General features: G+C 42.7%; 1 protein-coding gene across 2 annotated transcripts in view; it reads right to left on the reverse strand.

Annotated features, from left to right (window-relative positions):
- Positions 1–12,473, reverse strand: part of LOC106824409 (zinc finger protein 564-like) — a 35,752-nt gene extending 23,279 nt beyond the window's left edge. The window contains exons 1-3 of one of the 2 annotated variants that reach the window (XM_044751841.2): positions 12,339–12,473; positions 566–692; positions 300–360 (exon numbers count right to left, since the gene is read on the reverse strand). In XM_044751841.2, coding sequence (XP_044607776.2) covers positions 300–360; positions 566–692; positions 12,339–12,341 — 191 coding nt within the window. In that variant the 5' untranslated portion in view covers positions 12,342–12,473. The remainder of the gene's footprint in view (positions 1–299; positions 361–565; positions 693–12,338) is intronic. The other variant, XM_070492115.1, reaches the window with a different exon arrangement.
- Positions 12,474–12,879: the final 406 nt, after the last annotated feature.

The following is a 12,879-nucleotide window of genomic DNA, read 5'->3' on the forward strand; positions in this document are numbered from 1 at the left end:
TCTGCCTTTTCTGAATTCTTGGAAATTGAATACACTGAATCTTCTGCAAGAGGACTTCACCCTTGCTATTACTGAAACAGTGATATTCATATATAGGGTTTATTAATACTGTTCCCAAGTGAACTATTTTGCAGAAGTGCAACCTCTATACCACATTTCAGAAAGTATATTTGATGAAAATTTTCTAAGAATAGCTGAATTTGAAGCAAGGGTTATTTGTTTTAGTTGCTTCCTCTTAAATTTCATAAGATGCCAGGATTCTCATGTGAAGATGATGCTTTCTATTGTGTGTCACTCACCTTTGCTTTCTCCCCTGCTTTTTGTACTGATTTTCAATATCATGATCTTCCCATGTTTTTCCTGAAATGCAGACCCAGAAAGTTGATTCTAAAGTATTATCAGTTACAGAAAAATTTTTAGATTCAAACTCCATGATGAGGTATGACCATTTCTAGTTTATTTAGCAACATCTGCCTTTTTCACATTGTATATTTTGGAACCATGTTGACGGGCAAGAAACACATGTTCTCTTATTGATGCAGTGAAAGAATGTCCTCACTCTTACCTATGGAGGCCAGGATCCTGAAGGTTTCCCACATCACATCTCTGTAGAGTTTCTTCTGTGTAGAATCCAGTAAAGCCCACTCCTCCAGGGTGAAGTTCACAGCCACGTCATCAATGGCCACTGAGTCCTAAAACACCACAAATATTTGTAGAGTAGGATACATGAGCCTGACAGCACTGGGGATCTATACTCCAATTGTAGGAAGTTTATGTATGATTCTCTCATCTCCAAACGTTTATTCTATGCCATGATCATCAAAAACTCACTGTTTTTCTGTAGACTTCCTCATCAAGTTAACAGCAGTATGAACATGGAAATTACTTACACAGTTTTACTGTGATCACATTACATCATATTTTACTCTACTGGCAGGGTCTAAAGCATCTTGAGAAATGACAGAAATGCTATACAAATCAAACAATATTATCATTTTAAGACTGATGATTCATTACGGGAAAAATTCTTTCATCTTCTTCCTTATTAGCCACCATTTACAGCACTTCATGAGACAGAGTCAAATCTGCATGAGGTTTCAATGAATAAAAACACAGTACAGTATTGGAAGCCTTTTTGTCTAGTCCCATCATCACACAGAGAGTCCAGGAGGCCTGCAGAAATCAAAATTATAATAAAGCCCATCTGGCCACACTGTCCTAAAGTACTTCAGGCTATCGCAAGTAAGCAGATGCAGCTAGCTGAATGTAAATATTCTTGTGGGGAACCATTGCTTTAATTTGTGTAATATTTATCATAGACTCAGTTCTTCTTTTCTCTCTCTGTATGATTTGACAGGCTCAAAAATTCTTTGGAACTTAGAGCTCAGACACAAGGAAGAAGGCATGAGAACTTAGACCACAAAATCCCTATTCTCATGTGCATCAAGGCTACTTCCTACCAATTTTTAGAACACATAGCAAGAGAATTATGTGCCATAAGAGCAGTTTCTGTTTAAATGCTAATGTGTGCCTGAGTCTTGCTGGCCTTGAGGAGCAGGTTAAGAACTGCAGATTGCAAGGGAGCTCACTGAAATTCAAAATGGTTCGATGGTAAATTTGCCCATGATTATAAATTAGGTGAAGGACTTAACAGTGGTTTCCTCCAAAATAACATAAAATCTCCATTCTCCAACATCAAGAAGAAGTGTTTCCCAACCAACCACTCCAGATGAGGCATTGCCACCTTCTGATCCTGCACTTAAGGAACTTGGAAGCTGTTATTTTTGATCTCACAACAAGAAAATGAACAAACTTGAAAGGAACGACTCTTCTGAGATCCTTAAGAGCCTTTAAGTCATAAGGCAAAGTGGTGTATCCAAAATTGGGAAAGAGGAAGAAAGGATAGCTTTTTAACATATGCCAGATATTCTCTTCTTACGAAGGCCTGTACTAAACAAAAAATCTATTTCACCAGAGTCTAATGCAAGAACAAAAATAACAAAAAAGACAGAACACAATACCCATGAAGCCGAGGAAAACCCTCTTTAACAGAGCTTTTTATTTTAAAGATTGGCACCTGAGCTAACAACTGTTGTCAATCTTCTTTTTTATTTTCCCCTTCTTCTTCCCTCCCAAAGCCCCCCAGTACATAGTTGTATATTCTAGTTCTGAGTGCCTCTGGTTGTGCTATGTGGGACGTCGTCTCAGGATGGCCTGATGAGCGGTGCCATGTCTGCACCCAGGATTGGAACTGGTGAAACCCTGGGCCGCCAAAGTGGAGTGCATGAACTTAACCACTCGGCCACGGGGCTGCCCCCTAACAGAAGCTTTTAATTATACATAATAGGGATATCTGAAGGAAAACAAAGAAACAGAAGAAACAAGTGAAGTAATAATCACTAAAATATCCTAAAATTAATGATAGCCAGAAAACTCTATATCCAGGAAGCTCAGAGAACACTAAACGATAAGTTACAAAAGTGCACACCAAGGGGTATCATGTTCAAACTGGAGAAAAATCAAAGACACAGAATGTACTGAGAAATGCCAGAGAAGAAACACACTGTAGGTACAAAGGAAAAAGATGTGAATTAAATTGGACTTCTTTTCAAAAATCTTTTAAGCCAGAATAGAGTGAAATATTTAATGTTCTGAAAATTAAAAAAACACTACTAGAACTCTCTGTCAAGCAAAATTGTCCTTTAACAATAAAGGATAAATAAGAACTTTCTGAGAAAGTTGAAAAATTGAGGAAATTTGTCATGAGTATACCTACCTTGAAAAAAATGTTTACAAATTTATCAGAAAGAATGTAAAAGATAAGGGTAGAGGATTAGAAAAAGAAAAAATGAAGGTAAAAGATATTTATATTTCTTATAATTAATATAACAGGTGATGCTTTGTTTAAAATAATATTAGCAACAATGTATGGGGCTGGCCTGGTCACATAGTAGTTAAGTTCACATGCTCCACTTTGGCAGCCCAGGGTTCGCAGGTTCAGATCCCGGGTGCAGACCTACACACTCCCCGTCAAGCCATGCTGTGGTGGCATCCCACAAAAAAAATAGAGGAAGATTGGCACACATGTTAGCTCAGGGACAATCTTCCTCACCAAAAATAAATAAATAAATAGATAAATAAAATACAATAATATTAGCAACAATATATTTGGTAATGAGAGGCTTATGGACAAGAGAAATAAATGACAGCAATGCGACATGTGACAGGGAAGGGGAAATTGGGAACAGTGTGCTAAGAGGTACCTGCACACCAGGGAAGTGGTACAGAGTTATCTGCAGAGGAGGTGGGTTAGTTGTAAACATATGCTGAAAATTCAAGGGCAACCACTAAAGAATGGTTTTTCAAGACTGTGTAGCTGTTATGATGAGAGGAGAAAAAATGCATCAGAGTAAATGCTCAACTTCAGCCAGAGAAGGCAGAAAAATGGGGAAAGACAAAAAGAAATAAGCAGCAAGGGTAAAAAATGGAAAACTGTAAACCTTTTTAAATTAATCCAGCTGTATCAATAACCACTTTAATCGTCAATGCTCTCAATACAACTGAAAGGCACAGTAACATCAGATTTCAAAGAACACAATTATATGTTGTCTACAAGAAACCCATTTTAAGTTTAAAGACTGACAGATGAAGTGCAAAGGGATGGAGAATAAAAGAGCATGCCAACAGTAATCAAAAGAAAGCTGCCATGAATTATAGACAATGCAGATTTCAAACCAAGGAAAGCTGAGAGAGAGAGAGGAGCATTAGATACTGTAAAAGGGTCTGTTCTTCAAGAAGGCACACCAATGCTTCTTGTGGACCTGTATAACAACAGAGGGACAAAATACATGAGGCAAGAACTGATAGAATGCAAGGAGGAAGAGATGAATCCAGTGTTATAGCTGCAAAATTCAACACTTTATATCACAAATTATACATTTCAGTAGGCAGGAAATGAGCAAGGACAGAGGTGAACTGAACAGCACTGTGCAACAGCTGGATTTCATTGTAATCTGTGGAATACTTCATACACAACAGCAGAATATACATTCTTCTCAAGTTCACGTGGAACATTCACCAAGGCAAACCACATTCTGGGACATAAAGCACACCTTAACAAATTTGAAACAACAGAAATCACACAAAACATGCTCTCACACCACACAGGCATTCCTCTAGAAGTCAAGAGCAATAAGATAGTTAGAAAAGGCCCCAATACATAAAGACTCAATACTTTACATCTAAATAAGCCATAGGATCAATGAAGAAGCCCTAAGAGAAATAAAAAACTATTTTGAACTAAATAAAATAAAAATATAACATATGAAAGGTTCTTGGATACAACAAAAGCAGTGCCTAGAGGGAAATTTATACACTGGAAAAACCAGAGATCTCTAATCAATAATGTAAGCTTCTATCTTAGGAAACAAGAAAAGGAAGAGCAAATTAAATCCATTCTATACACAGTAAAAGAAATAATAAAAATTAGAAAAGAAATCAATTCACTGTGGGAAATCAGAGAAAATTAAAACAAAAAAAGCTGGTTCTATGATAAGACTAATAAATTAATAAACATCTAGTGAAGGTAACAAAAGAGCGAAGACAGAAATTACTAGTATCAAAAAGGTAAGGAGAGGGAAATGAAAATAAAAAAAGATTTGATGAAATACAACATCCATTTATGAGAAGAAACTAGTAATAGATGGGAACTTCTGCTTCTCGAGAAAGAACATCTTCACAAAACTGTAGCTAAATATACATTTGTTCCATATGAAATGACTGTCTTTGTGAAACCTCTGAAAGAATTCACAGCAACAGAAATAACTCCTGAATTTATAAGAGAGTATAGCAAGGTTGAAGAATACAGGACTCAAGTGCTTTCCTTATATAACCAAACAATGTCAACTGATCTTTGAGAAAGAAGGGAAGGGAAATGGAAAAGAAAGTCTTTTAAACACCCACTAGTGGAAATAATGGAAACACACATGTAAACAGACACAGAAAAAAGGAATGTAGGCACAGCCCTTACACCTTTCACAAAAAATAATTCAAAACACGTCACAGATCTAAATGTAAAATGCCAAAGGAATAAACTCCTAAAAGATAACAAAGGAGAAAATCTAGATGACTTTGGGTTTGGAGATGAATTTTTAGCAGAAAACCAAAAAGCAAGGTCTACAAAAAAAAAAATTTACTTCTTTAAAATGAAAATCTACTGCTCTGAGAAAGACAGTGTTAAGAGAATAACAGCATAATTCACAGAATAAGAAAAAATCTTTGTAACAGACTTATTGGATAAATGACTGGTATGTGAAATACCCAAAGAATTCTTAAAACAGTCAGAAGTCAAACCCAATTAAACAGTGAACAGAAATTCTGAATAGGCTTCTCACTGAAGAAGATGTATAGATGGGATATAAGCAATATGAAAACATGCTTACATCAGATGTCATTAAGAAATTGCAAATAAAACAATGATGTGTCACTAAACACTTGTTAAATAAGTAAAATTCAAAACACTCAGAACACCAAATACTGGTGAAGATGCAAAGCTACAGGTAAGCCTCATTCATTGCTGGTGGAAATGGAATTAGGTCCACCTACAGTGAAGGACAGGAACTTTCTCTCAAATCAAAATATACTGCTACCACATAGAGTGAGATCCAGCAATCACACTCATTGGTATATTTTGAAATGAGTTGAAAACACACAAAACCTACACATGAATGTTTGTTGGCACTTTATTCATATTTGGCAAGAGTTAGCATTTAAAGTAAGATTTCCTTCAAGAGTCGAATAGAAAAAACAAACAGGGGTGCATCCACACAATGAAATACTGTTCAGTGGTAAAAAGAAACGAGGTATCAAGCCATGAAAACACATGGAGGAAGCTTAAAAGCATACTGCTAAGGGAAAGAAGGCAATGTGACAAGATTATGTAGTGTGTGATTCCAAGTACAAGACATTCTGGAAAAGACAAACCATGACCAGTAGAAAGATCTTTGGCTGTGAAGGATTTGGGGGTTGGAGGGAGGCATGAGTCAATAGGTGGAGCACAGACGAGTTTTAGGGAAGTGAAACTACACTCTATGATACAGAAATGATGGACACATGTCATTAGACATTTGCCAAAACCTACACAGTGTGTAACACACAGAGTCAATGCTAATGTACACTGTGCACTATAATGCATCAACATGGGCTTGGAAATTGTAACAAATGTGCCACAGTGATACAAAATGTGAAAAAGAGTGCAAACTATGTGGATACAGAGAGAAGGGTTATGTGGAACCTTTGTAAATTTTGATCAATTTTTCTGTAAACTTAAAACTGCTCTAAAAAAACTTGAAATCTTTCCAAAAAACATGAAGACAGAGTCCTTATAATTCACCCTTGATGACTGAAACAAGACATCTCTCATTCAATGAATTTCAACATATTTCAATAAGCCAGAATGGTGCTCTATGAGCCTGAGACCCAGAGGGGAGGGGAAACTTCCATCAAACACCTTGTTGGAGAGCACAGCACTGTATCCTCTGAGAAGCGCCATGGTCACTATCAGTAGTGTCAGAACTCCAAGGTGGATGGAGTGTCCTGGTGGGTTCTTGTGTTGTACAGACAAGGGTTACCTTCATTCCTATTTTGAGTATCTCTGAGTCAAGAGATTCCTAGAGTTCTTTTAGCACAAAGGGGAATCTCTTAGACAATCATCCAAGAGTTTGTAAGCATATGCAGATGAGACTAATTTTTGGCCAGTAGAAAAATGACTGCCTGAAGTTTGGTTAGCCCTGGTGACCCTTGGGTTTGATGTTTCATCAGAGACATCCCAATTAAGGGATGAAGAGCAGCAACTCTCCACTGAGCTCCATCATGTATGAAGGTCTATTATTGTCCTTAAAGACTATGCACTCCCCAGTGCTTTGCGTTCAGTTAATTCCAAGGAACCACCAAGGGAACCAAGGTGTCTTGGAAAAGGGTGACCTCCTCCATCACCTGAACATCTTTCAAGGAACTGAAGAAGGAAATGCCATTCTCCCCCTGCAGGTGGCATAAGCTGCAGGGCCAAGGTTAGGCTCCATCATATCACAGGTAGGTGCCAGTCACTGGACTGAGCTGGCAGGGTGCTGTCTCCTGGACCAAAGGCATAACAGGCTCCCGGGTAGAGGGTCACATGCTCAGTGCTTGTGAGAACCTCTATTTGCAAGAGGTCTCAGTTCCTGGAGATAACAGCAGCTCTAACGGCATGTAGTATGGGACATGGGGCAGTTTCTTGCATCAGAAGCCTGTGGACAACTTAAGGCCCTCCTCCAGAGAGCCTCACATCACTGCCATCAGGGTCAGAGGCCTCCTCCATGACCACTGGTTGCTTTATACAAATTGAGGAACGCAGGCTTAGGTCAGGTTTAAACTAATCCCTTTGCCATGCCAAACTCAGACTGTGGGTGTGGTCCACTATAAGCCAGAGGGTCAGGATCTTTGTTGCAACAGATGCAGGGGTGGCAGCAGTTGTAGAGTTACTTAGGGATCCTCATGAAGCCTCTGTGATCTTGCTACCTACTGGCTGCATTTTCCTGTCTCTTTTTCTCTGAAATAATTGCTCTTTAACCAGTAACCGTCAGGGGGGCTCAGCTCATGCACAGGTATGATCATCCATTTAACCCCAGGTCTCAGCTAATGTCAAGGAAACAAAAGCCTCAGTCTCACCTTCACTCTAAACACACAGATTCCACTAAAGACACTGACAGAGGCCACATTCCCACATTGCCAAGGATAAGGAAAAAACTGCCAAAAATTCCCAAACTGCCTACTTGGAGTCCTCTGTATATAGAACAGAGGCTTGCTGGGGTCAACAGTGCAACACAGGGCAGCACAGCGCCCGGGAGAAGCTGCCCAGCAAGCAGCAGCCCACAGTGCAGGAGCCTCCAGGCTTTCTCATCAGCCTGTCCAGGTAGGAAGGCCCAGGGGAAAGGGAGGGTGAGGCTTAAGTGTTCAGAAGTCAAAGAGCAAATATGTGGATCTTGGCAACTGGATACAAGAACAAGCATGGGTAAGAAAAATACACATTCACACTGGCTTGTTTTTATATAAAGAAGCACTAACAGGATGGTGAAGCAGTGATCAAAACTGGTCATGTAGGGAGGCTGGAGTCAGAGCAGAGGAGTGGGGCAGGACGTGCAGGCAGGGAGTCTCCTTAAGTGAGTTTCCTATCTTGGGAAATTTTTAAACCTTCCTATGCATTATTTATTTAAAACCAGGAGAGAAATTTATATACACCATATTTCCTATGCTTGATCATTATTTTAAAATAACTTTTACTTAAAAATTAATTTTGGAGGCCGGCCTGGTGGCCCAGCGGTTAAGTGTGCACGTTCGGTTTCCGCAGCCTGGGGTTCGCCAGTTCGGATCCTGGGTACGGACATGGCACTGCTTGGCAAGCCATGCTGTGGTAGGCGTCCCACATATAAAGTAGAGGAAGATGGGCACGAGTGTTAGCTCAGGGCCAGTCTTTCTCAGCAAAAAGAGGAGGATTGGCAGCAGTTAGCTCAGGGCTAATCTTCCTCTAAAAAAAAAAAAAAATTACTTTCATTTTAATGTTTCTAAATAGGAAACCACTCCAAGGTTTAATCCATTAAACACTCATGGCGATAAAGCTGCAAACCATAAAAAATTTACAAATCCCTTTCCAAAAAAAAGGACAAAGGGCCTCACAGTTTGTCCCTCCAGTATATTTACACTGTGGATATTATCAGCATGGAGTAGCATATTGTAATCCATTAGGGGTTTGCAATTAAGCCCAGAAATAAACTAGGAATTCCAAAGATTTTCATAAACTTTGACCTGTTTCCTCAAATGAAAAACAGGAACTCAAGGGGTTTTTCCTCACATCCATTAAAACAGGAATTCACCCGCCTTAGTAATAGTACAGCCTTTTAAATGTCAAAGTCCTCTAGGGACATGGACACACAGAAACTGACCTAAAAATAAAATACAGACTTGGAGCTTAAATACACACATCTCACATTTTGAGGTTCTCTTGCCTAAATGGAACACAAATTCTATTTGGTTCCACAATTTTCTTCCCTTACTCACATAATAACTCTCCATCAACTTAGATTTTAAAACTCCAAGAGCAAACAAATCTAGAATAAGAGGGCTGCAGCCTTCAATTGATAAACGGATCCAAGGAGACACAAATATGCAGATCAGCTCATAGAAGCTTCCTGCTTGCCTACAGTTCAAAAGGAAAACCCACACTCAGAAAGTTAACCATATTCCCCAACTTGCAGTTTAGACTCTCTTGGCTGAGATGTAACCCCTGGAGGGGGTCGGTCCCTGGTGAAGGAGGGTGGGGACCTGAGCAGCCACAGGAATGAACTCCGGGAGCTCCCAGAGGACAAGTAGGTTTAATTGGACAAATTGGGCTGTTAAAAGCACTGGAAATAATCAACACTTCACTAACTAGGCTTCCTCTACAGTTTCCAATCCTACAAGGCCCTGGGTGATTTATATTGGGCCATGTTAACTACTTTATCTGGGGGTAAGGTCCCTGGGGTCCCAATTTGTCAAGCCAATTTGTAAGTGACAAAGACTTCATTTAATTTTAACTCTTGCTCATTGGATCAGAGCTTCGCAGCTCACTATGGGATATTTTAGGACAAAGGGTGTTATGACCATGGAGAATTTAGGCAAGACCACAGTTCTGATGGCTAAAGATGAAATACTTGTCCTATTTGTCCTCCATATTATATTCATTAACACCACTAAGATCATCAGGGGCACGTTCCTTAAATTTAGTGGGATCCCAGGTGCCACCAGAGTTGGGAGCCTCCCCTATAACAGCTGGTTGCTTTATAAGGTTTAAACCCTGGGCTTAAGTCAGGTTTGAACTAATCCCTTGTGTCACAGGGGTGCCATGGGTGTGTCCCCTGCAACCCAGAAGGTCAGGATCCTTGTGGCAGTAGAGGCAGGGGCAGCAGCAGAGGTACTGAAGGGGCCTGGGGAGCCCTCTGGTGTTAGGAGTGTGGACTCAGCCTGTCACCTGCTGCCTGCCTTTCCCTATCTTTTCTCTTTTTCTTTTAAATGACAGCTCTTTCAAGAGTGACCAACCATCTGACTGACCCACCTCTGGCAAAGGGTATAGTCCCTGTCTACCCCCCATCCCTGGGGTATGTCAGGCCAACACAGCTTCTGTCACAGCTTCACTCTAATACATGGAAAAATCCCACCAAATCACTGACCCAGGACTCATTTAAGGAGGCCCCAATCTCATATTCCTGTTTCCAAATGCCTATGAATTCTTTAAACTGCCAACACTGGTCAGCTGAACCTAGAACTGAGGTTGGTGGGTCAACAATGCAACACAGGGCAGCACAGCTCACAGCCCAGCTCCCCAGCAAGCAGCAGCCCACAGTGCATGTCACCATCAGGCGGCAGAGCAGCAGAGCAAGTCAGAGCAAGACAAGACAGATCCAGGGGTGGGGTCATGTCTGGACATGCTGCTCAGGGGGCCAAGTGTTATGGTCACCTGCAGAGGGGTGGTTCCCTTATTGAGACTGACGCCAGGGGCCAGGGTGGCACACACACACCGTAGGAAAAGGCTTAGGACTCACATAAGGTCTGAGGGAAGGGCAGGGCCAGCCTCTCAAGCAGCTCTGACAGGGCTCAGAAAGCAAGGAATGGAGCCCGGCCTGGGGCTTCACTGGGCCTGGGGGTGGGGCCGGGGCAAGAGCTCTGCACACAGGCCAGGGGCTGGGGTGGTGGGAATCTCCTGCCTGCTCTAGAGGAGAGAATACCCAGGCTTCCTCCTCAGCTTGTCCAGGTGGGGGCACAAGGGGAAGAGGGTGGGTGAGGCTTAAGCTGTGAGCAGTCACCTAAAAATGTGGAGTCTGACTGCTCACTACAAGGACAAAGTGGGTAAGAAAAATATGCATTCCCATTGATTTATATAAAGAAACACTAACAGGAGTCTCAAAAAATGATCAAAACTGTATTGGGGGTGGCTGGAGTAACAGCGCTGGAGGGGACCAGGATATGGCAGTGAGTCTTCTAGAGTTCCACTTCGCTGTCTTACAGATTTATTTCAAATAAACAAAGAAATTTATGTGTGCTATATTTTACTATTTAACAGTCTTTAATTTTAACTTTTGCACATAGGAAACCATTCTAAGATTTAAATCCTTTAAACACTATTGGTTACAAAAAATGAAACCATTCAAAATGAAAATTTTCAAATCTCTTTTTTTCCCCTGCTTTTTCTCCACAGATCCCCCCAGTACACAGTTCCATATGCCAGTTGTGGGTCCTTCTAGTTGTGCTACATGGGACGCGGCCTCAGCGTTGGCCTGACCAGCGGTGCCATGTCCAGGCCCAGGATCCGAAAAGGTGAAACCCCGGGCCACTGAAGCGGAGCGCACGAACTTAACCACTCGGCCACAGGGCCGGCCCCTGATTAAATAACTTTTTAATCATTGAAAAACTGAGACTAAACGAAACTGAACCTATCTTTTAAAGCTGACAAACCCAGGGAGGGGCAGTGCTGACTGGACAGATCACTTGGAAAAGTTTGCCCAGAGGAACCTCCAACCAAAGGACATAGGATTGAAGGTCTGTGCCCAGGACATCAGCCTGGGAGGAGAGGCCGAAGGAGTTCACACAACGCGCTTCCAGGTGGGGATTCGCTGCTTTCCTGTCATGTAAAACATCCACAAACAGGGAACAAACCCTTTTAAAATGGCCGCCCACTGACTGTGGGAAAATTATAAACAATTAAAATATCGCGTCTGTTTGTAGTTGATGACGATGCTGTGAATCGGAGACGGGAAGTTGGGGTCCGGGAATGCGAGGAGCGATCTAGAAATTTGGGGATTTATTGGTTCTAGAACGAGCTGTGGGGACAGGGTCGTGGATTTGAGACCCTGGTCGCCAAACATTTAAAAAACTTGGGAGGAAACGAGTCCCCTCCGAGGAGAAAGGAGGCCCTGGGGACCCACAGACCGCAGGCCCTCCGCGCACGGACCCCGCAGACCGAGGCCCGACTGTCCTGCGGGCCCTCCCGCGGGCCCCGCACCGTCTGGGACACGCGGGGCTGCGGGCGCACAGCGGCCCACAGACGCTCCGGCCCAAGTCGCCGCGCGCAGGGACCACAGGACGCCCGGGGCCCGGCTGCCGGCCCCGCCACCACGCTGCGGCCGGAGGGGCCTGAGGGCCGAGCGGAGCCACCGCGGACTCGGGGCCGCAGACCCCGGAGGGGACCGCGGGAGGCCGGGCCCGCCCCGCCGCTTCCCACCAGCCCCTCGTGCCCAAAACCGTGTCTCCGAACCCCCGGCCAGAACCCTCACCATCGTTGAGTTTCCTGGGCCCCCTGAGTCCTTCCTATGATTCGGGTCTGGTCACGGCGCGACAGACTCAGCCACACAGCAACGTGGAGCCTTTAAGAGCAGGCAACCTGTGACCGGAAGGACTGTGGAGCGACAGGAAGTCGGAAGTGGTTGCGGACCGTCACCCCGCCCACCTGCCCCGAAGCCGACCCTGATTGGACAGTTCAAAAGGCTTCAGTCCTGAATGACAGCGGGATGGAGATGACGTGTCTGAGCCAACCCAGAGTTGGAAATTGTCCTCTCTCCGGGATATTTCCAATGAAATGCAATGCTACGAGGCCCCTCGGGGGAACTGTGACCTTTCGCTGCAAACACACTTAAAATCACCTCCCTGTATATAATAATTAGTCTGTCTGTACTCTGATCTTTGATCTTCCACCCAATGCTTCCCCACCTTCTCACAAATCATACTTTAAAAAATCCTATGACAACATGCTACTGAACAACCAATGGATCTGTTACCAAAAGTTCGGTCTTTGATCCCAATGTCAATCCAAATAAC

The sequence above is a fragment of the Equus asinus genome, chromosome 20, assembly GCF_041296235.1.
Source record: "Equus asinus isolate D_3611 breed Donkey chromosome 20, EquAss-T2T_v2, whole genome shotgun sequence".
NCBI classification, from domain to species: Eukaryota; Metazoa; Chordata; class Mammalia; order Perissodactyla; family Equidae; genus Equus; species Equus asinus.